The sequence below is a fragment of the Etheostoma spectabile genome, chromosome 3 (genome assembly GCF_008692095.1).
Source record: "Etheostoma spectabile isolate EspeVRDwgs_2016 chromosome 3, UIUC_Espe_1.0, whole genome shotgun sequence".
Classification (NCBI taxonomy): Eukaryota; Metazoa; Chordata; class Actinopteri; order Perciformes; family Percidae; genus Etheostoma; species Etheostoma spectabile.
This window is the reverse complement of record NC_045735.1, coordinates 17057716-17085347: the sequence shown is the minus strand read 5'-3', so window position 1 is coordinate 17085347 and position 27632 is coordinate 17057716. Positions and strand designations below refer to the sequence as shown.

Below are 27632 nucleotides of genomic sequence, written 5' to 3'. Positions count from 1 at the left end.
TTCCTTATGAATAACTGTATTCTACCTTCACACCCATGCTTTTGACTTGCAAAATGTCCGAAAATTAAGTTAAGTAGTTTTTACTTAAAATTTGTATTTTAATATTTAGTGTGGATTTAATGCAGAAGCCTTTAACCTTTGTGGTGTCTTTCAGGCTCAAAAAAATTAACATTTTTTTGACACTTTTGTCACCAACTGCCACTTTTGTCTCTTCATTGGTTTTTTTTCAACGTTTTTGTAGCATCTTTGACATTTTTACCACTAGTTTTACACTTATTGTTTTGGGATTTTAAAGTCAATACACCACATGTAGCCTATATGAAATTATATCTACCTATGAGTTAAAAAAGCAGAAAGTATAAATAAGTCTAACTAATATTTAAGATCAAAGGAATGTATGTTGATGGATAATCACAGACTGTCAAAGTGAAATCAGAATAATTCTATACAATTAAATAAAACACCAAAAACTCAATAAAATTTAGTTGAAAGAAATGTTCTGATATAGAAACTTTGAACATGGGTCAAGTGATTTCACTCATCAAAACATATTCAGTAAATTCTGCTGTATTTTTTCTTCTTCTAAATATTAGGATAATATCAAGGCATTTTAATTATTAGAACAGTGAAATTGCAGGAGATGGTGGCTATATTGCTTAGAATACAAAATTAACCTAACCCAGTATTAAAAAACAAGCCTTAGAAATCATTTACCAGGCCTGGAATTTATGATTTATTCCCACAGCACTCCTAGAGGCCAAAGTAAGCACCGTGTGAGTGTGTGTGGTTTTTCAAAGAGTACGCATGTTGTTAACATTAACAAACATTTAAAGGGTGTTTTTCTTAATATCAGATGTTATCGGTGCATCCTTCTTTCCATGTTGCTTACACTGCAGGGATTTAATAACTAAGACATGCAACATGTGTAAACCAAAGACTCAGAGTCCAAATGTTGTTTGGAAAAAATGATTTGATCATTTTTTTTCAGTTCATTCACTAGCTAGCTTTTGGATGCTGGTGGTCATTTTCCTGTGAATCAGTCATCCTGACATAAAACTGCATGAATAATTCAGTTGTTATGGGCCCTCATGTTTGCAGAGAAGCATGAAATATTGAATAACAGATAAGCGATGGCACTGGAGCTGCCTAAGCGCTGTCCCTTCTATAAAAGACTTATCTGGCTGGTTACAGTCTCAGCTTCATTGTTTATTATATTTTGTCAAAAGTGTAGAAATTAGAATTCATACACATGTTTCACTGTGTGGGAAATATACGTTATCATTTATAGGTGTCCTTTTTGTCATGTTGAAGCAGTAACTGCCAGTTACAAAAAGGGTACAGAAAAGTATGTCAACTAAATGTTCAGCCAATAAACAGCAGTTATGAGAGGCCACGGATGATAGTTCCCAGTTTATGAGTCTGCACTGAACCAGTGTTGGACATACAAGTCTGGATAATATGTGTACCACAACATAACTATTTTACACACATGCATTGTTGATATCAGTGTACAATATGGTGTGACTTCATTAAGTTGTATCAACTGCACATTAGGAGACACACTGCCTCATGAAAATACTGTATTTCTTGTACTGGCATAGTGTGGTGCTGGTGTTCAGTAAATTATGACCTCTAGTGGACAAGATCTAATACACCCTCTCTTATCATGTGGACCTGGATAAAAAGTGAGGTGGCTGCACGCAAAGCAAAGTAGCTCTGATTTCTCCTCCTATAAATCCAGTTATTATATTATATTATATATATTATATGTGTCTCTATTCTCTATATTTGAGCCTTTGTGCCAACCCAAAGAAACCTTTTAATACAACATGGAAAATGTGAGAGAGCAATGTAACCATAGTGAGGCTTGCTATGTCATGATCATTAACTACACATGAAAAAACTACATTGATGGCACTGATGTTGCTGCACAGATCACCAGGTCATCACAAACACACGCATCCACAATACTGGGACATAATATAGGACATACTATAATATTGGGACAGGCATTCATACATACATACGCGTCATCACAAACACATGCATCCACCATATTGGGACATAATATAGGACATACAATAATATTGGGACAGACATACAGTACACACATACATACATACATACATACATACATACATATGCATCATCACAAACACGTGCATCCACAATATTGGAACAATATAGGACATACAATAATATTGGCACAGGCATACATACATACATACATACGCTTCATCACAAACACATGCATCCACAATACTGGGACATAATATAGGACATACTATAATATTGGGACTGACGTACTGTACATACACACATACGAAAACACAGAAATCTAATATGAATGCTATAAAATCCCATTAAACACAAAACATTTGAATATTAACAAAGATTGTGAGAGTAAATCCTTATGTTTCTGTATTGTCGTCGTATTTCTTTGCCACTCAACAATAGTAAGGGGTGACTACAGGGAGGAGCTTTACTTGGGAGTGTTAAGCCTTCAGAGTATAGCGTGGTGGTAAAAGGTAATACTAGGCATAAAGACATATGATTTAACAACACCCATACAACAAAACACACAAAGGAGGAACATGATCTCAGCAATCAATCAGTGGCAGAAATGGGAGTAATAAATCAATAAAGATACACGTTTCCCATTTTTCTCACTAAAATTGAATTTTAGTCTGGATTTTTCCACTTTTTTTATTGAAATAACATAATTCGCTGAATGACTCCCATTTAGCAACTGGTGGTAGGCCCAGTCTTCTTTGTCTGTTTTGAATACTATAGGTTTCCTTTAAAAATATGCATTGCATATATCCAGCAAAAAAACATTATAGATATTAAAAATTGATATGCTTTTACTTTCTGTGAACTAAAAGAAGATCTTCCATTATCATATTTCCATATGTTGGCCGGATGGCCAACATTAGACTATAAGAAGGAACACTTGGACAACAAATGAATTTCAGGATAAATACATTTTGAATGGATAAAGATATGGTTTTCCTTGTAGAATTAATTTTCTCATGACAATTCCACATTCACACAAATGTTGGACTCTTTTTTGAAATCAAGACCTGCACCAACACGATAAAGCAATTACAACTAATTATGTGGTTGATAATTTCTTTCATTAGTATCTGTACTGGTTTAGCCAGTTTTATGTGTTTACGTAGTCTGTAGCCTACTATTACAGTCTGTGACACACACGCACACGCACACCCGCATAGTTTATTCTGTCATGTTGAATAAAGGACGAAGAAGACCAACTTCCGCTAGTTTGGCAGTGACCGGAAATAAATAAAGCAGACAAGCTGAGAGGAGGGAAGAAGAGTTCCAGGTTCGCTCACATAACAGAGCTCCTGCAGTGACATTGGCTACTCGTAAGAAGCATTTACAAAACGCCGTGTATCACAAGTGTCGGAAACATTAGTGGCTGTTTACAAATTCCCCATTAATATGTCAAACGGTTAAAACATTATGACAAACGTTAGCTAGCTGATGAAATGTCCGACAGTTACATTATAGACCTGTGACAGGTTCAGCGTTAGCCACACTGTTAGCCTAACTATTATAACGTTGTTATCAACACGGACTAAGCTAGAGATAATGAGCAGTTAGCTAGTTATTGGTTTCGTTAACGAGTAACCAGTCAGAAATAAAAACGCTTGCAAAGGTTTAGTTGTGTGTAACTTTCCAGCTAACTAGAGCTAACGTCGGTTGTAACATCTGTTGAAATGAGTCAGCCTGTGTTTAAATATTCAGCCACCTCTAGCTAGCATTACATGCTAATAAGTGAAATCGCCACTTAGCTAGCTAAGGTATAGTTATTGTAGCCTGCTGTCTATTTTTTCCTCTCTGTTAAAAGGTCTGTCGCTGTTTAGGTGGTCTGGATTGTGTGCTGCTGAGCACACAGCGATCGCCATCATGATGACAACCAAGAGACTAGACAATTTTGAGGTGGTGTGTGAGTGGGCTTCATGCGACTTCAAGGGCCGCACCATGGAGGAGCTGAGCGATCATATGTCACTGCATTTAAATGACTACCTGGGAGACAACGATGCCTTAGAAGAGCTGGGTGAGTGAGGAGCATACAAGACTAACACCAGGCCATGGGTCACTTGTAGGGCTGGAAGATATGACCTGAAAATCAGAATGACAGTTGTTCAGTCATTCTAAGCTTTGTGTATTCAGGGCATCTAATTGATATGAATATCTGTTTTGCAAGAGACTGTAGCACAGTAGAATAAATAAGTACAGTAAAGATACATATCAAAAAGTTCCCCTGCATCTACAGTATGTTTACCTGTGGGATATCAAGATTTAGCCAATCATTGGATCTCATCTGGGATCTGTAAAGATGTGGCACAGTCACACAGAGGCTCGTTACATTTAAAAATGTAAGGGTGTAGTTCTCCCCTTCTTGGTCCAATGATGACAATGTTTATCTCCTGTAATGTGATAGCACGGCAAAGACATGATGTGTTAAACTATGTGATTTTTATGTCTGTACTTTTAGATGTTGTTGGACTTTCAGATGCATTAGTGGACTAGGCAACAGTTAGTCTGAAGTAACCTACTTATAATACTGATATTGCTTATATAAGTTTGGTTAAAGGTTTGTGTTTTAAATGTTCAGTTTATTACCCAGCCCTACTTGGTCAAACCCAATATACTCCTTGTACATTCTGTAATAACTGTCCTTTCTTCTTTGCAATAATGACTCCTTCCCTCCCTTTTAGAGGAGTATGCTTGTCTCTGGAAAGGATGTGAATTTGTATCCATGGGTAGCCCTGTGGAGCTGGAGGTCCATGCCTACTTCCACAACTACCACGGTAAGCTCAAGTTCGTCGGGTCACAGCTGCTCAAGTCCCGCCCAGATCTGCCCAGCTGCAACCAAGGCTTGCACAGCAACAACCTGGTTCCTGAAGGATCAGACGGATATGTTTGCCAGTGGGAGCATTGTGATGTAGGTATATTTTAAATAATCATCCGTATCAAATGACTGATAGCACCATTATTATAGAATTTTTCTTGTTGTCCTTATATAGAGTACATTTAACAATCCTGAGTGGTTCTACCGACATGTGGACAATCACGTTGAAAGTGCTGAGCCGCAATCTCTCCAACAACATCAGCTGGCTCTCTTCTGTCCCTGGACAGGTATGACTGAGTAAGAAGAAGTCAAAGAGAAGGTCCTGGTATATCTAGCTTTATGTCTCACCTTATTTATACTTAATTTTTCCATCATAGGCTGCGATGCTTTCTTCAAAATCAGATACCGTTTGAGAGAACACATGCGGAGCCACACTCAGGAGAGACTCGTAGCGTGTCCCACATGTGGCAGCATGTTCTCCAGTAACACCAAATTGTTTGACCACCTACACAGACAGGCTGAGCCAGTAGGTGAGAAGGACACTTTTCTCGGATGCTGATGCGCTAAATGTATTGCTTAAATTCTGACTTATGTACATTCACCTATCTCATTTATGCAGAGTCTCTGGTATGTGAACATTGTGGCAAAGCTTTTTCCAGCGAGAGGCTTTTGAGGGATCACGTTCGTCAACATGGTAACCCTTTTCTACATTTCCAATCTTAAGTTCTTGTTACATTATCATTTTCAGGAATGCTTTGATCAGATCTTAGTGAGGATGGATTACTGTCTTTCTGACTGTGATGATGAGCTAATTTCTTATCAGGGGTGATTAGGCTTTTGCAGTTGCTGCCCTGAGACTCTGAAACAAGTTTAACCTACAAAAAGGTCCAATACACCGTCGTAGGAAACTGTAACATTTTCATTATACAATGTTTCAGTTCTGATCAGACTGTCATTATGGCTTTTAATCTTATTGTTAAAGCTTGAAGGAGGTATTTACTCACTAATCATGCATGGAAAAAGGTTTTTCAGTAAGCCAGTTTAGGCCGTGATGCAGTCCAGTCCATTTAAAATCAAAATCATAATGCCATCCAGTTAGTTCTGTTCAGACTGGCAGGTTATATTTAATAATTACGTTTTCTCTTTCCTTGCAGTGAATCAGGTGAAGTGTCCCTTCTGCGACATGACCTGCACCACTTTGGCAGCTCTTAAGATCCACATCAGGTTCCGCCACTGTGATGAGCGGCCCTTCCCGTGTGACTTCTGCGACAAAAGGTAGACCTTCAAGACAGCCCCTTTAAAAGGTGCAAAATGTAATACTGACAGTTAGTGTTTAAAATAGTTACTGACTTACAAATTCAAAATACTGGAGAGAGTTGTCTCCCCCGCCCCCTCCTCCCCAGACTCAATGTTCACGGAGGTTGCCAGGCAGAGACCGCAGCATCCAACAATGTTGCTAGACACTTGACTCACATAGCCGGACATTACTCCACAGCACAACGGAGTAGCTAACGTTAAATGCTGGCTATATGGACAGTCATAGAAGCTTGTGCTTACACGGAGCTCTGTACCAAATTGACACACTTTTTTAGCTTACAAATATTGTAGGAACCACTAGAAACACAACAACCTCGCTGTCCTCTCCACCCGATGGACAGACACACTTCCTCTGCTTAAAATTACAGTGAGAACCACTAAAAATAACACTACCTTGTTGTCCTCACCACCTGATTGAAATACACACTTTATTGGCTTAGAATTATGGCAACAATTGCTAAGCACACTGCTAACTCACAGTCCTCTCTTCCTGATTTACAGCCCCCCCCCCCTCTCTTGGCTTAAAATAACTCACCTTTGTCAGCTACATCCACCAGGCTACACGTTGTAAAGAACCGTGGCCCGCTAGCCTGGTCCTCCGGTAACGTTAGCAGGGTTAGCATGGTGGCGTTAGCCAGGACCAGTCGGGATCACTTTACTGGCTGTATCTCATTTGTATTTGCGAGTAACCAACTTAGGTACTATAGCTATATAATTTAATATGAGTGCACAAATGTTGAAACAACATAAAATGCCCGTCTCTAGTAGCCGTGATAAATTAGCCTGAAGCTAACGCTTAGCTACCTGTTCAGGAGGAAAGAAGCCAACTCAGCGTCCTTTTGGGCTCCAAGCTGTCTTTCAAATACATCTCCAATATTTATCTGGGGTTGGTATGTCTCCAATCAACTGTTTTTTTTTAGGTTGGGTAAAATAGAATAGAAATCTCCTCTGATCCCATTCATTTGTTTGCAGCTTTCCTGGCTGTACTAATGATTACTGCTTTAGCGCGCTGGGTTTACGTTTTTACAGGTAGATCTGGCGACCCGGCCTGGCTGTCAAACTGGGCAGTTGATACAACACAAGCAGGCCAAAACACACAGAAATTCCATCATGGAGCCGAAATTTCAAAAGGAGAAAATACTGTCATTAGCATTGTTGTCAGAAAAGAGTATTTCAACTTAGCATGTTGTCTTAATAGATTAGATGAGATGATACTTTATTCATCCCACAGCGGGGAAATTCCTTTGTTACAGCAGCAATTCTCTACAATGAAAGCAAAAATGTATCTGATGATCTAAAATATCTGATGACGCATTGAGGTAATTTTTGGCAAGGCAAGGCAAGGCAGCTTTATTTGTATAGCACATTTCAGCAACAGGGCAATTCAAAGTGCTTTACACAAAATCATTAAAACAGATAAAACACAAGTACAAACAGTTAAAAGTCATAAGCATTAAAAATCAATAAGACACATGAATAGACAGTTAAAAACAAAATAGAAACATTAGGACACATAAAACACAAGAATAAAAGTTACAGTGCAGCATAAGAAAGAAATGAGCATTAATTTAAAGAAAGGCAGCATCAAAAAGAAAGGTCTTCAGCCTTGATTTAAAAGAACTGAGAGTAGCAGCGGATCTGCAGGTTTCTGGGAGTTTATTCCAGATATGAGGAGCATAGAAACTGAAAGCTGCTTCACCCTGTTTAGTTCTGACTCTGGGGACAGAAAGTAGACCTGTCCCAGATGACCTGAGAGGTCTGGGGGGGTCATAGTGTAGTAGCAGATCAGAAATGTATTTTGGACCTAAACCGTTAAGGGATTTATAAACTAGCAAGAGTACTTTGAAATCAATTCTTTGAGACACAGGAAGCCAGTGTAAAGACTTCAGAACTGGAGTGATGTGATAACGTAATTAGAATGTAACGTTGTGTAAAGTTGTATTTAAAGACTGAACTCTTTTCATGCGTATGTGTCTATATATTTATAAATACATATATGTTTTGCAGATTTAAGAATCAGCGCGATCTACAAAAGCACACAGAGGTTCACAACGAGGGCACCGTGTATCACTGTACAGTGGAGGGTTGTGATTATTCGTGTCACACATTCCAAACCATGAGCCACCACTACAAGAGAGTACACCAGGTGCGTTAGATCATCGACCTGCTGGGATCTTGTTGACAGTTATGATGCTTTATTGTTTATTGTACATCATCACATGATCTTTACCAACAGGTCGGGGGGATGTCTAAATATAAATGCCATATCTGTGATAAGGTCTTCTCCTGGTGTTACACTCTCACACTTCACCTTCGCAAGAAGCATGAGCTGAAATGGCCCTCTGGACATTCCCGCTTCAGGTACGTCACAACAGCCAGTTACCAATGAACAGTGGGGGAGAAGTATTCAGATCCTTTACGTAAGTAAAAGTACTATACCACACTGTAAAAATACTCTGTAAAGAGTCAAAGTCCTGCATTGAAAATGTTCCTTAAGTAAAAGTATGGAAGTATCATTAGGAAAATGTATGTAAAGTATTAAAAGAAAAAGCATTCAAAGCAAAAACATCCTCACATTTTGGAAACTGGAAACTATAAAAACAGTTATCTGGTTAATCATTGCAGCTAGACTTGTAGGCCTGTATATTGTTGGGAAGTTTCATTTATAGTAGAACATTGTATTTTATAAACTACATGTGTTTTGTGTGTAAAAATCTAAATTTGTAAAGTAACTAGTAACTAAAGCTGTCAGATTAATGTAGTGGGGTAAAAAAGTACAATATTTCTCTGAAATGTTGTGTAGTAGAAGTAAAAAGTGGCATGAAAAGACTACAGTACAAGTACTTAAAATTTGTACTTAAGTACAGTGTTTGAGTAAATGTACTTAGTTACCTTCCACCACTGTCAATGAAACAATTTCTCAGTTCCACTCTTCTCAGTACTCACGGGTGCATTAAATGTAATAATGAATAAAGACTGAAATAATACATATTTTAAACATGGTCGTTTCATGTGCTTTCTTCACAGATACAGGAAGGATGTAGACGGCTTCCTAAAAGTAAACATGGTGCGGTTTGAGACCGTGGAAGTGACCAAGGAGATCATGAAGAACATGGCCACAAAGCCACAAAGCCTTCGAAAAAGCCAGAGAACCAGCAGCCGGAACAAGAGGGCTGCGGTCGCGCCGGAGAGCGGCCGAAGCTCTCCCGCAGGATCCTCCTCGCCCTCCTCCAGCTCCTCGTCCTCGTACTCCTCAGAGCTCTCTGGAGGTGAGGACGTTTCATCCCAGCCCAGCCCCAGAGGCAGTGACTCTCCTGTCTACTGTGTCATGAGCACCATCCCTCACATTGAGGAGGAACCTGGAGGATTATCGCAAGAGGACTGTGAAGGCAGTGGGACATCTGGAGCAGTCCAGGCCCTGACGGAGGTGGCGAGGGGCCTGGGAATGGACGTGGTGTGATTCCTCCTCGCTGCACTGCACCATGCGTCCATCGCAGGCACTCTTGTAACTGTTATGCAATAGCATTGGTTTGCCTCTTGTATTGTTGCTGTGCAGCTGCCAGTGAAGACTGGAAGTTTTTTTTTCTATCCAAAGCTTTCACGTGTTCTCCAGTGGTGTTCTCTGAACTGGTTTTGGAGACCACATTTTCATTATAGCAACTCTTATTAACTTTAATTCCTCAGCTTGGCTTTGTGACGTCTCTCGTCTATGGGATTGCCTGTTAATCCTGTTAATGTTTCTGACAAAGCTTACATGAATGAGATGAGTTGCAAGCACTACAAAGCTATTTATGGGAAATGTTGTCCTTTACACACCACATTCCGCTGCCCGTGATATTTCATGATGTTGCCTGACAGAAGATTTTTAGAAGACATTATTTTTTAGCATAACCTTGGATGAACTTGGAATTTTATTGTTAAAATACATTTTTGATACAAAAAGTAAGCTTTCCTTGTATTGTATCTTTTATTTTCTCACTTGCTGTAGGGATGGCAATGTTGATTGGTCAGTCCATTCAACACTCTGGTCCAGATTTGATATAGGCTGTCCTGACTTTTCATCTAGCTCCATCATCAGGTAAAGAATTGAATTTGTCTCTGATGACCCTAACAACACTCAAACAGCTACATAGAATATTTTTAAATCACCGTTTCTTTCTCAAAACATGAGCATTGATATCACCTGACTAATTAAAAAAAAGTAACTAGATATTTTTTTTATAAGAGGGAATTATTACAGTGTAAGTATGACTGTACAGTTGCAAAAAACAGCAAAAAAAACAACAATTTCAATTTTTAAAACCACCATGCTTTATTAAATGAATCTTAGTTGCCTAATTAAAGCTGTTCTAGTGCAAAGAGTATTGTTTGTTAATACTGGAGACATAATCAAAAACATCCCACTTTCTCTGGTTTTTCATGTCTCGGGCAGTGTGGAGCTCTACTGCATTAAAGCAATGGGAATAGCTACTCTCCTTATCTGTCAGAACAGACCGATTGGGGGGCATTAGCATTAAGTAGCCTATACTTAAATTGACTGGCGCTTTGCTCACAATACTACGGTACTTTGTTGTGTGACATAATTCCCGAGAGGCTGCCTTTAAAAATTATATTCTATTGTGTATTATGCTAGCACATTTGTATCAGTGTCTAATAAAGGTGCTGGAGATCTCAAAGCTCACATCGACACCGAAAAACCTTATCTTATTACACTGAAATGGTTTTAAGAGATATTTAGTTGAAGCTGACACAGAATAGGTCATACATATTATTTCATATTTATTTGAAAAGAGCTATTATTTTGTTTCAGGTTGTTAAAGATTTTATTTTATTACATACGTTATTTTTTATACCATTGAGGCATAATAAAGCATGTTCATTAACCTCTGAGAAGCCTGTCTGAATTTGTGTCTCGAGGCCGGGCCGAGTGTCCTCTTTTTTTGGAAATCAAAATGTAGTCACCATGCAACCAAAACCCAACCAAAACCTAACCTAACCTTCAGGGAACGGCCCGCAACCAAAAACGTCCGAGAACGTTCTGGGAACCCAAAAATGTTAGCTGGGTAGCAAAGAGCGGGAAACAGAGCAGAGCCAGCCCTGACTTCAGTACAGCGGCAACGGGGAATTCAACACAAGCTGGTAAGCTAGCTAGCAACTTTAGCCAACTGTTTGTTAACGTTGTTAATTGGTTGTTAGCTTGTTAACGTTACCAGTTTAATGTTAACAGTAACGTTACGGTTAACAGCTAACGAGTCAGAAGCCGACGTTTAGTACACTAATTAAAACGTTACTTTTAGAGGGAGCTCAACAGCTCAAACATGTCACTAACATTACCACTTAACGTTACTTACTTACTCTTCTTTATAAGGCGACATGCTGCGAGTCTCCCTGGGACAGGTGCTCCCGGTCCAGCAGCTCTTTATCAGCTAGCAGGGCCGTTTCTAGCTTTTTGAGGGCCAAATGGACAACACTGCTGTTGCCAACTTGGCCTCTGTTTGTGGTCTGACTGATTCACCTCTAGTCTCTAACCTTTTAAGATCAATTTAAATAAAAAGATAGATGATTGATCATATAATCATTTTCAAAACTTCAGAACTGTTCCTGTGTTATTTATGTTTCAAAAGGCAGCAATAAGTAACATTAAAATCTAGATTGTTCATGTATAAAGGTTATTTATTGAACTTTTTATGGCCCACAGGATAGCTTGAAGACAGGAAAAGGGAGAGAGAGTAGGGATGACATGCAGCAAAGGGCCACAGGTTAGATTTGGACTCTGGCCACTTCCAAAGCTTCAGCCTACATGGGGAGCGGACTCTACTGGGTGAGCTAGATGTTACCCCGAGAGTCTTTGTATAATTTCATACATTAGCAGTGAAAGTAATTAGTGCATCAGTTTTATTTTTCAGACTATAATCGTTGCATCCCTACTGGAGACTCAGGGCCCCAGGTAGGATGTTGCCAGATAGCCAGGATGGTGGAAGTGATAGTTCTCCTGGCGTGGGTGTAGAAACTCACTCCCTCTGAGGTAAATTGCTTTCTGCTGTCTCAAAGCATAAGGGAAATTAAGAGGTGGTGTAAAGAAACCTTGACAAGCCTCTTTTTGCCTCTGTGCTACATGAGGTATCCTGATTGCTTTGCAGGTATTCAAAGAATAGTCTGCTAGGGTGTTTTGTCTAGAGGGGAGGTCTGTTCTCTTGTGAGCGTCCCACATTGACTCCCATGAAGCGGTTTTGTAGGGATGCATTTCATCTCCTGGATAAGAGATGAAACCCTGGGGAGCACTGGTAACATTACATCGGCTGCTGTTAGGATACACAATGGATAAATCACTTATGTGTATGTGTTGCACTGGCATGGTGTGCAAAGATGGAAGTGTGTGAGTTGTACTAAATGGAGATGGATCAGGGTGCAAAGTCTTCGAAGAATCAAACTGGTCGTCTACAATGTCCTGCTTCACCCTCTTCACTTTAATGGAGCTGTCACTCTCTGGCTGCCTCTCCCTGTCAAGGGAGCCGCTGTGTCTGCCGTCAAGTTCAAGAGTCAGCGTTTGATCCCAAGATTGGTCTTTAAGAGGTAAGTCCTTTGTTGTTTCAGCTTGTCGGCTGCCTCGTTTCTTCTTTTCATTAAGTTTCTCTTTCCAATGCAGCTTCGGGCGCTGTTCCAGTTTCTCCCTTTTGGATGTACGGCTGTGGAGAGACACTGGTGAAGATGTTGAAAGGTCAGAGGGATAACGTCTGTCGAAGTGGCTTATGCTTTCTGCCGTTTTTTCTGTCTCACTCCTGACTGCAGTACATGCAGAGTGTCCACGTTGAGAGTCTAAAACATGAGAAGCAGCTCAGCTTTAATAATTTGACGCATATTTTACTGTTGCTAAAGGGGTTTTATATATTGCTTGCTTTACAATCACCTATATTTGGGTGTGTGCTGGTGGGCGGGCTTGATTCCTTGTGTTGTTCTGTGTCAGGTAGACCGGTGGCCGGGTACTCAGGTGTCAGTTCTTGATAGAGACTGTTGTTTTTTTTCTGCATTTTCTGTTAAATCCAGTTTGTAAAGCAAACAGTTAGTTTTGGAATCAGATACTAAAGTACACAATTCACAATGACAATATGTCTTAACTAAAAGATACCAGAGTTTTCTGGAATTACGAACTTAAAAAATGTATAATAGTATTTTCCTCTATGTTAAGCTCCTTAAAATTGAGTTTTAAATGTTGTCTGTCAACTGAAAGAGCTTATATAGTGTCTAAACCGTTTGTAGTTATTAATACAACGAATACAAAATGTGAAAAAAAGCATTCATAATGCCAATATATTTTTCACATTATGGCGTCTTTATAGACAACTAAATGAATTTCCAAATCCAGTTAAACTGATTTTAATGTCAGACACAAAATGTCTCAATTTGATAAGAAGGTGAAATACTCCGAATTTTTCAGTTAATGTGACTAAAATTTTGATGCAGCACCTTGAGATGTTTGTGGTAATAAGTCCTCCATGCAATAGAGACGTGCAATGCGCCCCATCTCCCTCGTTTCTGAAATCAAATGTCAAAACATTTGGCAACAAACTGTCAGAGGTGATTCATTAAATTTTGTTTCATATAAAAAGGAAAACAGAAGTAAGAGTAGTTTCATTAAGCTGTATTGACATGTCAGTGTGGAGTGATGCATGCTGGACTCACTGTTGATCTGTAGGGCTGATGTGTTGCGCTGTGAAAGGCAGTGACCGGAGCAAAAGAGGGCCTCGTTGCTCTGGGAGGGTGAGTGTTGAACTGTAGCAAGAGGTGAAAGGTAGCGCCTTGAAATTACTCTTGGTAGCAATTAGGACAAAATGGCCGAAAAGGCTTCAGAAAAGAAATTGGTAAAGTTATGAATAAAATCACTGCTAAGTAAATGCGAACATTAGTGAAAGATCTCCTTACGCTACTGTCCTGAGATCCCATTGGAGCAGGTTGGATGGTCATGGATTGGTGCAGGATGGGGAGGAAGGCCTGCTGGTGAGTGTGCTGATGCATGTGAAGATGTTGATGAACCAGGCTGTGCACATATGAAGCGGACTGCTGAGATACCAAAAAGTTGTGTTTTCAGATCCAGAGCAGGAAGAATGGTTTACTCTTTTCAAAGTCTCACACTGGATTCAGTATTCAGTTAGCTGTGGGCTACAACTTAAGCGCCACTTTCAGCCTATATTCAGAAAGTGGTACTTAAATGGCACCATTACAAGTATGCTAAGCTAGTAGCTGCTCCTGTGTGCACTGTAATCTAGGATGTACTGTCACATGATTACTTGGAAACTAAAGAACATTCAAATAAGGCAAGCCCCCCCCCCGTCCATGAATTCTTAGCAAATGCTAAGTATCTATGGATGTTTATTGTAAGTCAAACTCAATCTAAAAATATGTGTATTATGTCTGTGTGTTCAGATTTGAGTTATGATCACGTCTCTCTCTCACAGTTTGATAACTTCTGCTCAAGATGGGAAAAAAACTATTTTGGGCAAATATTCAGTTTTAACAGACATATTGCAACTTAACCCTTGTGTTGTCCTCCCAAGTCAAAAACGGACAAATATTTGACATTTTCGTCCTTGTTTTTAGTATTCACTAACACCACCTTACTACCACTACTTTTACATTACTTTTTGGAATTCATGGTCAATAACCCTCATTTATATAGAATTATACCTAATAAGTGAGTTAAAAAGCCGAAATTATGAATTATTTTGACTAATAGTTAAGATCAGAGGAATGAAAGTTTGTATTTGCAAAGAGCGTTGTAAGGAATCCAGTCAATTTTTTTGGTAATTTGGTTATAAAGAAACCCATCTTTCAGATAGACATTTTTTAAAGGGGTCAAATTGGACCTGCGGACAACAGGAGGGTTCAAAAAAACAGCAGACGATACAACGGTGAAAAGTTGTTTTCATGTAGAAGAATGTAACTGATCATACCAGATGGTGGAGTGTGTTTTGGAGCTTGAGGAACTTGAATCAGTGGGTTTGCTCCTGGGAAGAATGAGGCAGGTTGAAGGCCCTCTGGTTAAACCGGTCTGAAGTAACGTGTGGCTCACTTCACTGGCAAGATGGAGCTCCTCTTGTTCAGGAGGAACTTAACAGAGCAGCCAAACACCAGCAGATTCAGACTGCTTTTGCTTGGGGATCCCCCTTAAAGTCAAGACACAAACAGCATGAATCAATGAAAATTCACGCAAAGTTATCAATGCAAACATCTTGCAGATGTTTAAAAAAAATATATTTTAAGAATTGCCAATACATAAACATTTGTATGAATACAAATTGTAAATTGCAATATACTTATCATGCAATTTGCTTTGCAAAACACATACAGTACATATGACAGACTCTTGTTAGATTTCATTACAGACTGTAATCCAATAGAGAAACCCAGCGTGCCAATCCAGGTAATTAATTTAGGATCCATCCGTTTCAAGGACACATGATTAGTAATGCTGTTAGTGAGCACTGTGATATGCAGTATATATGTGTTGAATATAAACTAGAGAGAGGAGAGGCTACACTATGCATTTACTGTGTTGTGTATTGCTCTAACTAATGTTTGACTTGGAAAGTCTTACTGTATACGTACAACTCAAACACAGACAGAAGACAGGTGGTGTATCTCTTTCCTGTTTGTGAGTTATTCCTCCATCCTGTTGTTTGTGTCAGAGCCCCTTTAACCTCTTAAGGCCTCAGCAATCCAATAGCCTTATCCCTCCTTTCTCGCAAGATTAGCTGGAGGTTACATTTCCTATGTTCTCTAAATTTCGTCCATGTCAGCGTGCCACAGAAATCTCTTAATCTCATAAAGGAACGATTAATTCCTATTTAACGCACAACAAAATGCCAGAAGAGGAGTTTTACACCTTAATTTAAAGCTACAGCTGTTGGTTTGACAAACCAAGATATTTAAGGACTTTTAAGGCTCTGGAAATCTGGAATTTTCACTCTTTTCTTACACTCTATAGAGCAAACGATTAAATAGATAATTTGGCAGATAACTGATTAATTGATAATGAAAATATGTGTTGTTTGCGGCCTTAAAACAGTAACAATACCATTGTAAATAGTGATGAAGGAATAACTTGTTGAACATAATACCAGAGGAAAAAACATCAGATCTTCTTGCACCCAAACAACCTTTTAAGCATATGAAAGAAGGCAGAAAGTAATCTAGTTTAATATTAAGCAAGCCATTTTACCTGTTTAGTCATAGTTGTTAAGTTATTAATTGTTGCCAAATGAAATGCATATACTGTATATTCTAAATATGTTTCTTACCTGTGTGATGAAGCAAAGTGAATGTAAAATCTCGACTCTCTGATGTTTGAGGGTTATTTTCTGGTGAATAACATCCAGCTCCTTCAGCCTGTTTATCTTTAAGACTTAACAATATGTCCTTTTACTATATTTAAATACCAGCCACAATAATAGGAGAATGAATCCTGTTTGTCATCCCTCAGCAGACCCTGAACACTGACTTCAGTTCAGCAGTACCTACTTGTACCTAGTGAGCCAGTGTCAGCTGTTTGCTGCCCCTTGGTCAGTTAGTCAGTGTTACTTACCAACACCAGGAAAGACCATTAACTACTCCTAATGGCTTAATCTAATCCCATCAACCCCTAAACCCTTCTGATTCAGTTTGGAGAAAGACAGCTGGAGGGGCTTTCAAATGGAGACTTTTTTATTTTTAAAGATGAGGGTATTTTAAAGTTGCACTATGAGTTCCTGCATGGTTTCAGCACAAAACCATGTCTCCTTGATCTGCTAGCGCCCCCCCCCCTCCCCAAAGGGGTCACACAGGGGTCGTAAACGTCAAGCAAACACTAGGGGCACAGAATAGGCACCAAAATACAACAAACCACTCCAGCCAATCACCGACAAGTGTTTCACTAACCCTCACCCCCTCCCCCAACCATCTTGTCGGTGATTGGCTGGAACGTTGCTTGTTGTGTTTTGGTGCCAAGGCTGTGCCCCTAGTTTATGAGCCCTGTGCTGTCTCCTTTTTCACAGTGTATTCAGGGGGCAGGCAGCTAGCGGATCAAGGAGAGATGCCTACAACTTGAGACGAAAATAATATTGCGCCGAAACCATGCAGAAACTCATAGTACACCTTTAATATTTGTTTAGGTTATTTGACCTCTGAATTGCAAACCTTATAACTTTAATGGTTATTATTCTTATATTTTGTATTTATGGTACTTTGTGCATTTTTAGTACAGAAAAATACTTGGCACGTCTACAACGTGAGAGGTGCGTCGGAGGGGGACAAGCAGTTCAACAGTTGCAAAGAAAAACTCCTGCACACTGTCTAACTGGCAAAAAATATATTAAAAGGAACTTTTAATGCTTATAACGGGCTCCCATTGATGTAGATAGGTTTGCCAATGCATTTTTTGTCTCAGTGTATGCATTGTGTTAGTCCAGTGCAACCGGCGGTGTCGTTGCTAGTTAGCTTAGCGTAGTGAATGGAATCCTATGTTGCCGGTTAGCATGTTGTGAATAAAAGTGAGTCGACAAAAAAACAACAACAACCTAATTACTTCTTGTGGCCTGCGTATTCACAACATGTACAAATAGCAATGCAGATTAAGACTAGACGGTAAGGTTGTTGTTTATTTGTTAAGCCCTATTTTAACAAACGATGGCGTGTTCCTTTAAGTGTCATCATGGGCAGTGTTTTGCTGCTAGACCATCTTCAGGCAAATGGTGTTCTCATCGTGAGAAGCCATCTTTTGAAGGAGGTGACAACAACTTCCATATGAAAGGGAGGGGGTTGGATTGAATTTTAGGCTGTATCAATAGTAATGGATATGTGGATGAAATGTTTGTATTTATTTCTGATTTCTTGTGAAAGTTGTTGATTGGTGCACAAAAAACAGTTGTCTGATCATGACCCTATTATTGTTCACAATACTAAACACCACATATGTGTACCACATGTCCCTCAGTCTCTTTATCACCTCTTACATATTTTTAACAATTTCAGCCAGATCTCTAGATACAAATGAACTGAGGAAAATCTGCACTATTGCCCCTTAATACTTCTGCCGGGCATTCAGCTACCCCATAACATTCCAATGGTTCAGAACCTTTAATGTTTGGGGGTTTCCTTTCACCCGCCATTTATAAGCACTGTGTCACTAAACTACAAGAAAATGCTTGCAGAGGTAAAGACTGAAATACAAAGGTGGAGCACCAATCACCTCTCATTCCATTCATCTATTTCAGTTCTTAAAATGAATAACTGAATATGCCACAAATTTATCTGGCACCACACAGTGTTATTTGGAAGGAGTTACATTCTGCAGCCACCAAAAGGTATACTTTTAACCCTTCAGAGAAAGAAATGTAAAGGTGGACTGGATAGATAGGTAGGTAGATATGCTTCGATGTTCCTTGGGGAAATTTAGTTTACACAGTCCACGCATGTTCCTGTTTCACATGGTTTTACAAGATATAAATGCAGAAAGATGCAATCAATGTTGAGTATCAACACCATTTAGGGGTTACCTTTGGTTTAATTCAAGCTCAACATGTTTATTTGGCCATTTAAGGAACTTATTCCACTAACATTTTACTTTTCTACTACTAAACTCAGCTTGCTGCTTTCAAACATATCAACTACTATAGCTTAAATGTTTGGCTTTCTTGATTAAATGCTTTAAAACAGATTCTTTGAGTTCTCGATCTGGCTTAAGCTCATTGTCCTGAATCACCCCAGACGAATTGGGCTACCCTTCAATTGGATCCCATTAAGCAGAATATAAGACGGTAATAGGATGAGGACATGTTCTTCTTGATTAGCTAATTCCATTCTCACTAACCATCCAAATCCTGTTAGTATGGGCAGGAACAGTGTTCACCCGTCCACGACCCATTACCCCCTAAAACCCACAATCCACTTATGTGCTAAGACTTATAAATAAAGCAGTTTCTTCAACAATAAGTTATTGTAGACTCATTTTGGGCATACTCATTTTTTTAAATGTTGTATAATAATAATACTGTATCTGTAGTGTGATCATGCAAATGTGAAGTGGTAAGTGGCTTCTGAAGAAGCGGATGCCAAGACAGGACCGCCCAGTGTTTACTTAACCATCATTGGTTGACAGATTCAACCATTTTAAAACCATTATTCCTTGTAAGTCTCTTTAGTAAGTTTTAAGAGGAGTATTTCTTTTTTCAGAGTCTGCCATATGTTTCTGCTTGTTGTTTTGCTGAATTGAAAATGGATCCCTTCCATAGCATGATCGCTTTATGTCTTCATCCTTATTTCAAATATAAAATGTAATACATCTGTATAATTCAACATAGAACATGTTCTGTCACTACGCTGAGCTGAAGAATATGTAAGGTTAAAACGGGAACATCACTGATTGTACATGTGAAAGTCAATATACTGCACGCGGAGCACTGCATTCTGGGAGGACTTTTTTCTCAGATGGACCCTGAGAGAATAATTTACATTATCCTACCTAATTTAACCCTCATGTTGTCCTCGGGTCAAGGGACCCGTTTTCTTATATCAATGTTCTTTTTAACTACCCAATTGTAATTACCCAACATAACATGATTGATTCCACACAACGCTCTTTACAAATCTCTACTTTTATTAATTTTGGGGCGTCTTATTCAATTTTATAGCATTTAAAGGAAAAAATTGAAGTGGTTTTAAAATAGTATGGCGTAAAAGTTGACATATTCCAGTCTGTGATTATCCATCAACATCCATTCCTTTAATTTTAGTCTAAATAATTCCTAATATCTGCTTTTCTAACTCAAACGTTAGGTATAATTTCCTATAAATGAGGTTTATTGACCATAAATTCAAAAAATAACTGTAAAACTAGACAGTTAATAAGTTAGTGTTACGTAGTGTTAAATGTCAAAGTGACAAACATTGAAAAAAAATGGTTAAAAGTGTTGAAAAAAGAGACAAAAACGTCACAAAAAGTTAAAAACATTGATAAAAAGTGTCAACAAAAATGATTATCAATTTTGACAGGAAGACAACACAAGGGTTAAGTAATACTTTGCTTGCAGACTAAAAATGTTTAGCAGAAAGCCTGGGTCATTACATTTAAAAGGCATAAAGTTAATTCTATAATGTGCACTAATTATGTGCAGGAGGAGTTTCAATTCAATTTCATTTATAGTATCGATTCATAACAAGAGTTATCTCGAGACACTTTACAGATAGAGTGGGTCTAGACCACACTCTATAATTTACAAGGACCCAACAGTTCTAGTAGTTCCCTCTAGAGTTAAGTGTTTGCAATGTATATTGCAACTGAGATATACTGAAAAAAGTCAATATGCATACAAAAAATGTGCTATTGATGTACAATACTTTTCCATTCACCAGCAAACACAATTTACGGCTGTAGTAGATGTTGTGTTTGGTGGTGAAACACACAAACACACACACACACACATCCACAGGTGCAAGCCCATCGCTGACACCTCACAGAGCAACCCTGATATGGCTAGATAAATCCATGAATGACTATGTACTAACCCTAGAATCCTATATATACGTAAAGTGAAAAGATGTTGTGTTTGTGTGTCTTTATTTCTTATATAGATGGAGAGGTCCATGTGCTGCTAACCACAAGAACCACCCTAAAGGTGGAAGGGAAGCCAGAAGAGATCTATGCCACAAGGTGCGGGAGATGCCAGACAGGGGAAGCCAGCGCACAGAAGGTGCCAAAAAGCAGTTGCTGCCAGAGGAACAGGCGGAGGTGCTCTCATCCTTGAATGACGAAGAAGGGGATCACCTGAGCGTTCTGTTGATTCTAATACAGAGAAGTATCCTTATCTTTCACACACTAATCACAGTGCGTTGCCTCTAGCACCTCTGAAGGACAAAGAAACGGTCAGGGAAAAGGACAGTCTGTTAAATATGCTGACTCTAGTTTGCAGATAGGGACAAGTTTGACTGGCATGATTTGTGTAACATGGTCAATGAAACTAGGTTGGTAAGGTTGTTATGTTTCAAGTCACCACTTACCTCCTTACCCTAATTCACACAGAGAAGCAGATGATTTTATAGTGGCACAGGTTACTCCCTGGCATACTATACGATGACTTTTTAACACCTGCTATAGTATTATTTTTGTTTTTTCATATTTCATACTTTCTACTAGTCTACTTCCAGTGATCAGCACCTCACAACAGCCCTTGGTGTGCATTACTTCTCTATATTATATACTAATTACAATACTTTTATAACTTTTTTTTGGGGGGGTCTTATACTATATATGTCTTATACTATATTACATTCTGATTGTTTTATTCTCATGTGCGTCTACCTGAATGATCTTGCATTGATACAGTGGTCAAGTTGTCCCAAACTAAGACAGTTCAGTTGTGCCATCTCTTTAGTAAATGTGTTGCTAATGTAACCGGTTAGAACTGGAAATGGAGGTGAGATCTATGGAAAGGCTCTTAAAATGTATTCATAAAACTTCAGGATTCCTGCATGTATCCTGAAATGATCCGAATACCTCTTCTACCACTGATTATCAATAGAGAGTACATTATCTGTACAGTTAAGTTTGTGGTACAGAATTGGGGCACCAGGCAAGGAAGATTATGGAAGGTGTGGGATTTAGTGTTTTTGGAGTTTGAGCCATAAACCTTCATCTCTTGTTATATTTAAATGTATTTTATCTAACGTAAAAAACTAGTCATCAAGAACAAAGAGGGTAAGGTAGACGCACTTTATTCCTAAAACAGAAGCTGCACCATCAGTAGCGGCACACAATTATATGTACACATATACACACGCAATTACCTAAATCTGTTATATAAAATATATAATCTGACAATGTACCTTTTAATTCCTCTTCAGAGCTCATTGAGTTACTGTGCGAGAGACTCTGGAGCCAAAGCAGACAGAGAGGTAAGTCTCCTCCACTCATTGGGTGGGACACAAATGCCCAGGCCAGCTTTTACTTCATTTTTACAGCATGGCAATAAAAAGGTCTGTACCCTTTGAAAAAATAATATTCTAAAAGCAATCTACAGCAAATTCACTTGAACAGGTTTTTCCGTGTTGTAATTGAGAAAATTACACTTTTTAAACCAATTCCTTTACAGTGAGATGTACACACCCTCTAGGATTTGTAATATATAAAAGATATTAAGCATTAAAAATTCCACATTTAAAAACTTACAATAAATAATATATGCAGGCATTTCATTAGGATAAAATTTCATAGATTGCAATCTACAGTCATTAAAAAGAATTTATTCTCCTTTTATGAAACGTCCCTTGATCTTCCAAAATGCGAAAATGGATTCTTGGCATCTGATTGATTGATTGGAAACTTGTAGTCAGTCAGTGTTGTGTGAGATACACCAGGGAGGAGGAGGAAGGATGCTTCCTCCACATTTGCCCTGATGGAGTGTGAGGTCCTTTGAGTGTCGGGGATCCTTCGTCATTACTCCACGTTACGCCTGAGCGAGCCATCCAATCAAATCTCAGCAGTTTGATCCTATTAGAGTTCAGAGCATGTTCATGATGAAGTTGTACATCTGGGTGAGCACCACAAAGTGAACAGGCAGACAGGAGCGTCGGTCCTGGGTCGCAGGGTCACATGTCAGCCAGGAGAGGGCGTTGTATTGCTCTAGAACAAATCTATTAAGTAGAGGGCAGAAACAGCTGTTAATGCATGTCCCACATCACTCTTTTTACTTTAAAATGCAGTTCTTCACTTGTACAGACTCTTCTGATGGTACCAGCTTACCTGAGCACATCAGAGGTATGGTTGGAGTCCAGTGGGTGGGAGTGTTTACTGTGCAGGAGCTCATCTGATTGGACAGAAGACACGTGCAGGTGCAGAGAGGCCTGAAAATAAATAGATGGAGACACAAATGAAATCCAAGTCTTTAGATTCATATGTGCTTGTTGGTGATACAGACCATATTTAAATGAAGTTAAATAAATCAAGTAATAATGTATCATATGTCAAGCAAAAATACCAACGATTAACTGGGTCCTGATTGGAAAGTGAAAATATCTTTAAATTTTGGACATTTTTAGATGTCACATTTGAATTTGGTTAAGTGTAATGGGCATTATTCTGTATGATCAGCCAATCAATCTCTGATTTAAAAAAAGAAGAGTTAGTTGTAGCCCTACTTGACTGTGACTGACTCCAAAGTTCTAGTGCTAATGTACCTTGAGGAAGAGTGGGCACTGGTTCTGGGCTTGAGGGCAGGCAGACCAGAACCAGTCAGGCAGTGGTCCAGCCTTGGCTGTGGAGACGAAGTAGCCCAGCGCCATCGGCTGCTGCAGGATGTTCAGAGGCTCCTCATGGGACTCCATACGGTCGGCACTCTGGCCCTGTGAGACAACATTAATGAAATGAATCAACAGAGCAAGACTTGTTTTCTACAACATAAGCCAGTAAGTGTATTTCATGTTATTTATGTCCTGTGTATAAACTTCCTGCAAAATGTGATTCAATTTTAAAGTTGCTTTATCTCAGTAGATGATGCAAGAATTAAGAGACAATGCAATGTTTTGACACTAAATTGTACTCTTATATATTTGAGGGTAAAAACAAACAAAAAGAAAGAAAAGATGAAACTTGGACAAAAAAAACAACAACTCTTGGTTCTTCATCATAGCAGGCATGCAGGTAAATTATCTTCATGGTTATCTTTATGCTTTGTAATAGACATTTAGTTACAAAAAAGGTGACAGACCTTGTTCCCATCTCCTCCCTGGTGGTAGTGGGAGCCAGGGGAGTGAACAGGCGAGGTTGTGGGGGAGTTGGGTAAGATGTTGATGAGGTCTGGATCCACCATGTCGTTGTCAAACAGGTCAAAGATGCCCATTCCATCAGATCCATCTGCAGAGAAGGGGAAAAAAAAAAAAAAAAACATTCACAGAGCTAAGAATACTATTTGCAACATTCAGGAATCAGCATCTCTTGATGATAAGCAAGATGATGTCAAAGTGATGCATTTGTTTTGAGGCTTTGTCAACTGCAGAACGTACCGGGATTTATGGGATTGAAGTTGATGTCAATGGGCTCTGGAGTGTTAGTGTTGACCTGCACCATGGCTGAGGTGGGGAACACGAGGATGTGTGTGCAGGATGTGTCCTGAGGTGTGCTCAGCTGCGATGTCTGCATGTTGAGTGTGGTGCTTCGGCCAAACACTGAACCTGTTGACACAGAATCTGCAGAGACGAGACAATAGGATTTAGAGTCAGCAAGAGAACTCAAAACGTATTTGGGTTCTCGGTTACAAAGTCTAAATAAATGTGTTACTCTTTTCTTTTACCTGGCATGATGACAAAGGAACCCTGGGGCTCCATGGCAACCAGACAGGCGCTAAGGATGCTGGGAGTGTCAGCAGCAGAGATGCCACACAGCCTACACGTCTCCTTCAAACGTTTACTAAGAGACTGCAAGTTCCTCCTGCTCAGCAGAATACTCCAGTCTTAACAGGGATGAGATTAGAGCTCATTATTGTGTGTTCATGTAGGAAAACAAGCCGCATAACATGTTCTAAAAAAATTGCGGGTGTTTGTGTTTCTGTACCTCTCAGCTCGCCGTGGCCCATTCTACCCAGCCGTCCAATGACCACCCTCCACGGCAACGATGTCACCTGCACCAGGCCGAGACACCACTCCCAAAGCTTTTGCAAGCCCACTCTCCTGGCTGAGCCCTTTTTCCTGCGAGCCCTGTAACAGACACACCACATTACTACTTTAAATACAGACGCAACTTTATCCATAACTAAACTAGCAATCCTGTTGAAATGAGGCATGTTTTTTTTTTCTGTTCACGAGTGTACATACCGATTGGGTACATCAATACTAATGATGCAGGTCTCCAGCAGTTCCCCATGTTGGTCAGTGCAGGAGGCCAGCAGCCAGCGCTGGTCATGGGACAGACAGTAGCCAACAAACAGCACGTTGTACTTCTGGGAGGCCTCGCCAAACGTCTCCCCGAGCTCGGTCTGCTTGTCTTTCACAGGAGCCAAAATGAAGGGCGGTGTATACAGACGTAAACACTCGGGCCTCTGCGCAGAAGGAAAACTTGTTAGATTAAAAGAGAAACAGAGGACACCACAACACAAAGCCAGACTTGTGTTTCTGACTTCTTTCACCAGAAGTCACACCAGTGTCAGATATGCAGCCAGAGTGACCCTTACCTCTGGGTTCTTGAGTGCCATGTCGATGGCAAGACCAGGGCCAAAGCCCGTCAGAGCCTTGAAGTTAGTGGAGTTGGGCAGAGGCCGACGACACTGAGTGAACACTGAGAAGGCCAGCGACTTAAGGTGCTGGCCGTAGAGGTGACGCTCCCCACTGCGCACCGGCTGCAGCAGATACTGGCAGGGAACAATCTGACAAGAAAAAAATAAGCCACAGTGGTACTTCAGAAAGGGTTGAGTATGTGCCGTTTTTAGTCAGGCATTCTCGATGTAAACATCCCTTGTAGCGCTTTGCTAACTTTTAGTTTTCAGTAATTTTGGTTAGTTTGCTTTTGAAAAGCTGATGGAAAATTCTGTCTTTCAAATGAGGTACCTCGGTTCTTGCTTGCTGCAAAGTAAGCAGCAGGCACTAGTAGAAAAAAAAGTTATATAATAAACTAAATAAAATGCTTAATTGGCAATTTTGGTTTGTGGTAATTTTAGTTTGTGAAAACAGTTTTAGTTTATAGCGTGTTCCAGTTTGTCTAGACTCAATGAAATTATTCAGCTTCATCCAAGCAGTTTTCATTGAGTAAAATGCCCTTTACACATAACAGCATGGCATGTGCAAACTAACTTAACAAATTAGTGAAAATCAAATACTTAAATACATTATATTCTGACAGTATTAAATAAAACGCAATATACCGTGACAAACTAGTAGAAGGACATCATTGGCTCTGTTCTACCATTGCTGCACTAAAAAGTAATGCTAGAACTATTAGCACATTCACACCTCTAGTGTTTCAAAATCCCCTCTGGCGTGGTGATGCAACATTAGACACTATATGACAGGTGTGGCTGTTGCCACCCCAATTAATGTCCGCTAATGAGTCCCCTACTGCTTCTCACCCCCCGTTGTGCCTGCTGGTAACCTGCTCTGCTGAAACTAAACTGAAGGGGAGCAAATTAGTTAAACTAAGGGTGACATCAATCACAGCTCATCAGCAGATAAAGACAACTAACTGTGTGATGATCTTAATGTGTCCATATAGTAACACTATTCTAACCCTATACTCAGTCAATTTAAACATTGGGATTGTACTGTTGGCCTGTACCTGTACTGAGACAGCATTTCTGATGTATGCTGGCAGGAACTGGAGCATCTCCATGTAGCAGCGGAGTAGACCCAGTGTGTAGGCGCTGGAGTGGACCTCTCTGACGGCGTCTTCGTAGCTGAAGGGGTCGACGATATACACCACAATGGCAGGCGGGTAAGACACAGCGTGGGATTCTCCGTCGGTCGGCTTCCCCACTTTGTCTCTCTCCATTGTGCTGTTAATAAAAAAGGCACATCATGATTAAGATATCAGTCCTAAAAAAAAAAAAAACAAACACAGGAGATATGATCTTAACACTACAACAAAAAGAAAAAGAGCATGTCAAATAAGCTAAATGACTAAATACTATACTGCTGACCAATAGACAGCCGTTTGTTGTGAGTGTCGGTGCGGCGCTGTCAACGGATGGACACCGAAGGAGATTGTTAGAACAAGTCTCTTAGTAAGCCTGCTTGCTTTTCATGGTTGTACATAGGACTTTTAGGCCTAACTTTATTTCCCCTCCATTGTAACAATCCACAGACAGAGGAGAAACAAAAGGAGGAGGTTAAGCAACAGTTAGTTTTGCATTGCCTTCCTCCACAGTGTTGCGGAGGAGGGTCTGGCTAGTCCACACAACATTCTGGGATGGGAGAAAAACATGCTCTGGTTTACTGGCATTTCTTTAAACCAATCACAATCATCTTGGGCGGGGCTAAGCTTTGGATACAACGTTGGTGCCTCTGCAAAATAGCCTCAGGAAGGAACTTGTTTTGGTGGAACATGTGTACGTTCAAAAGAAAACTCAGATTTGACAGATAGTTATAGCAGAGATCTGAGGAGCAGTTAACCAGAGTCCTCAGAAATCCACCAGAGGTTAGAATGCCAACACAACGAGGAAGGTGACACACAGCCGGCCTAAAAAGAGGAACACTCTTTCCAACAATCCCGAAAATGGAACGTCGTCAAAGTAGACTAAGGGACAGTCAACAAGTGAGAGAGCAAGTGAAGCCGTTACCTAAGCTTCTCCCCCTACGGATTGGGACAGAATCGTTCATTAATTAAAAAACACATTCAGTGAGGACAAAGATTGGGGTGAAAATGGACCGCCGCACAGAAGTATGTTGGTGTCACTTTATCAAGATTTGTTGGGAGAAACCAAGC

General features: G+C 39.7%; 3 protein-coding genes across 6 annotated transcripts in view; 1 reads left to right on the top strand and 2 right to left on the bottom strand.

Moving 5' to 3' along the window:
* Positions 1-3235: 3235 nt before the first annotated feature.
* zgc:112083 lies at positions 3236-25902 on the top strand. 3 transcript variants are annotated; one of them, XR_004331469.1, is made up of 11 exons: positions 3236-3389; positions 3891-4084; positions 4749-4975; positions 5058-5169; positions 5260-5412; positions 5502-5576; positions 6037-6157; positions 8207-8345; positions 8436-8560; positions 9227-9816; positions 25892-25902. XR_004331469.1 is itself a non-coding variant. In XM_032512273.1 (10 exons), exons 2-10 carry the CDS (start codon positions 3934-3936, stop codon positions 9657-9659), a joined length of 1536 nt encoding a protein of 511 aa, XP_032368164.1. In that variant the 5' UTR covers positions 3236-3389; positions 3891-3933; the 3' UTR covers positions 9660-10140. The 3 variants fall into 3 exon arrangements, 1 of the variants encoding a protein (XP_032368164.1); XR_004331470.1 differs by having other exon boundaries at positions 3327-3382; XM_032512273.1 differs by lacking the exon at positions 25892-25902 and having other exon boundaries at positions 9227-10140.
* On the bottom strand, positions 10284-16759 carry LOC116687121 (uncharacterized). Of its 2 annotated transcripts, none has more exons than XM_032512274.1 (7): positions 16495-16759; positions 15148-15360; positions 14120-14257; positions 13880-13969; positions 13664-13732; positions 13107-13230; positions 10284-13015 (listed from the first exon to the last, which is right to left on the bottom strand). In XM_032512274.1, the coding sequence occupies exons 3-7, from the start codon at positions 14210-14212 to the stop codon at positions 12135-12137; spliced, it is 1257 nt and encodes a 418-aa protein (XP_032368165.1). In that variant the 5' UTR covers positions 14213-14257; positions 15148-15360; positions 16495-16759; the 3' UTR covers positions 10284-12134. The 2 variants fall into 2 exon arrangements, with proteins under 2 accessions (XP_032368165.1, XP_032368166.1); XM_032512275.1 differs by having other exon boundaries at positions 14120-14254.
* The window catches only part of LOC116687119 (mediator of RNA polymerase II transcription subunit 13-like), a 20120-nt gene continuing 14412 nt past the window's right edge, over positions 21925-27632 (bottom strand). Inside the window, exons 21-30 of the mRNA XM_032512272.1 lie at positions 26487-26703; positions 25390-25581; positions 25034-25257; positions 24774-24916; positions 24514-24672; positions 24227-24409; positions 23932-24077; positions 23402-23566; positions 22968-23068; positions 21925-22858 (exon numbers count right to left, since the gene is read on the bottom strand). Coding sequence (XP_032368163.1) covers positions 22726-22858; positions 22968-23068; positions 23402-23566; positions 23932-24077; positions 24227-24409; positions 24514-24672; positions 24774-24916; positions 25034-25257; positions 25390-25581; positions 26487-26703 — 1663 coding nt within the window. The 3' untranslated portion in view covers positions 21925-22725. The remainder of the gene's footprint in view (positions 22859-22967; positions 23069-23401; positions 23567-23931; positions 24078-24226; positions 24410-24513; positions 24673-24773; positions 24917-25033; positions 25258-25389; positions 25582-26486; positions 26704-27632) is intronic.

What these genes read in the sequence shown, in the direction of transcription:
- zgc:112083 (XM_032512273.1), top strand. Translation starts at nt 3,934, where the DNA reads ATGATGACAACCAAGAGACTAGACAATTTTGAGGTGGTGTGTGAGTGG. An exon ending in CAGACAGGCTGAGCCAGTAG is followed by an intron (nt 5,413 to 5,501) that starts GTGAGAAGGACA and finishes TCATTTATGCAG; the next exon opens with AGTCTCTGGTATGTGAACAT. An exon ending in ACTACAAGAGAGTACACCAG is followed by an intron (nt 8,346 to 8,435) that starts GTGCGTTAGATC and finishes CTTTACCAACAG; the next exon opens with GTCGGGGGGATGTCTAAATA.
- LOC116687121 (XM_032512274.1), bottom strand. Translation starts at nt 14,212, where the DNA reads ATGCATCAGCACACTCACCAGCAGGCCTTCCTCCCCATCCTGCACCAA. An exon ending in ATTACCACAAACATCTCAAG is followed by an intron (nt 13,231 to 13,663) that starts GTGCTGCATCAA and finishes TGGATTTAACAG; the next exon opens with AAAATGCAGAAAAAAAACAA. An exon ending in CAGCACACACCCAAATATAG is followed by an intron (nt 13,016 to 13,106) that starts GTGATTGTAAAG and finishes CTCATGTTTTAG; the next exon opens with ACTCTCAACGTGGACACTCT.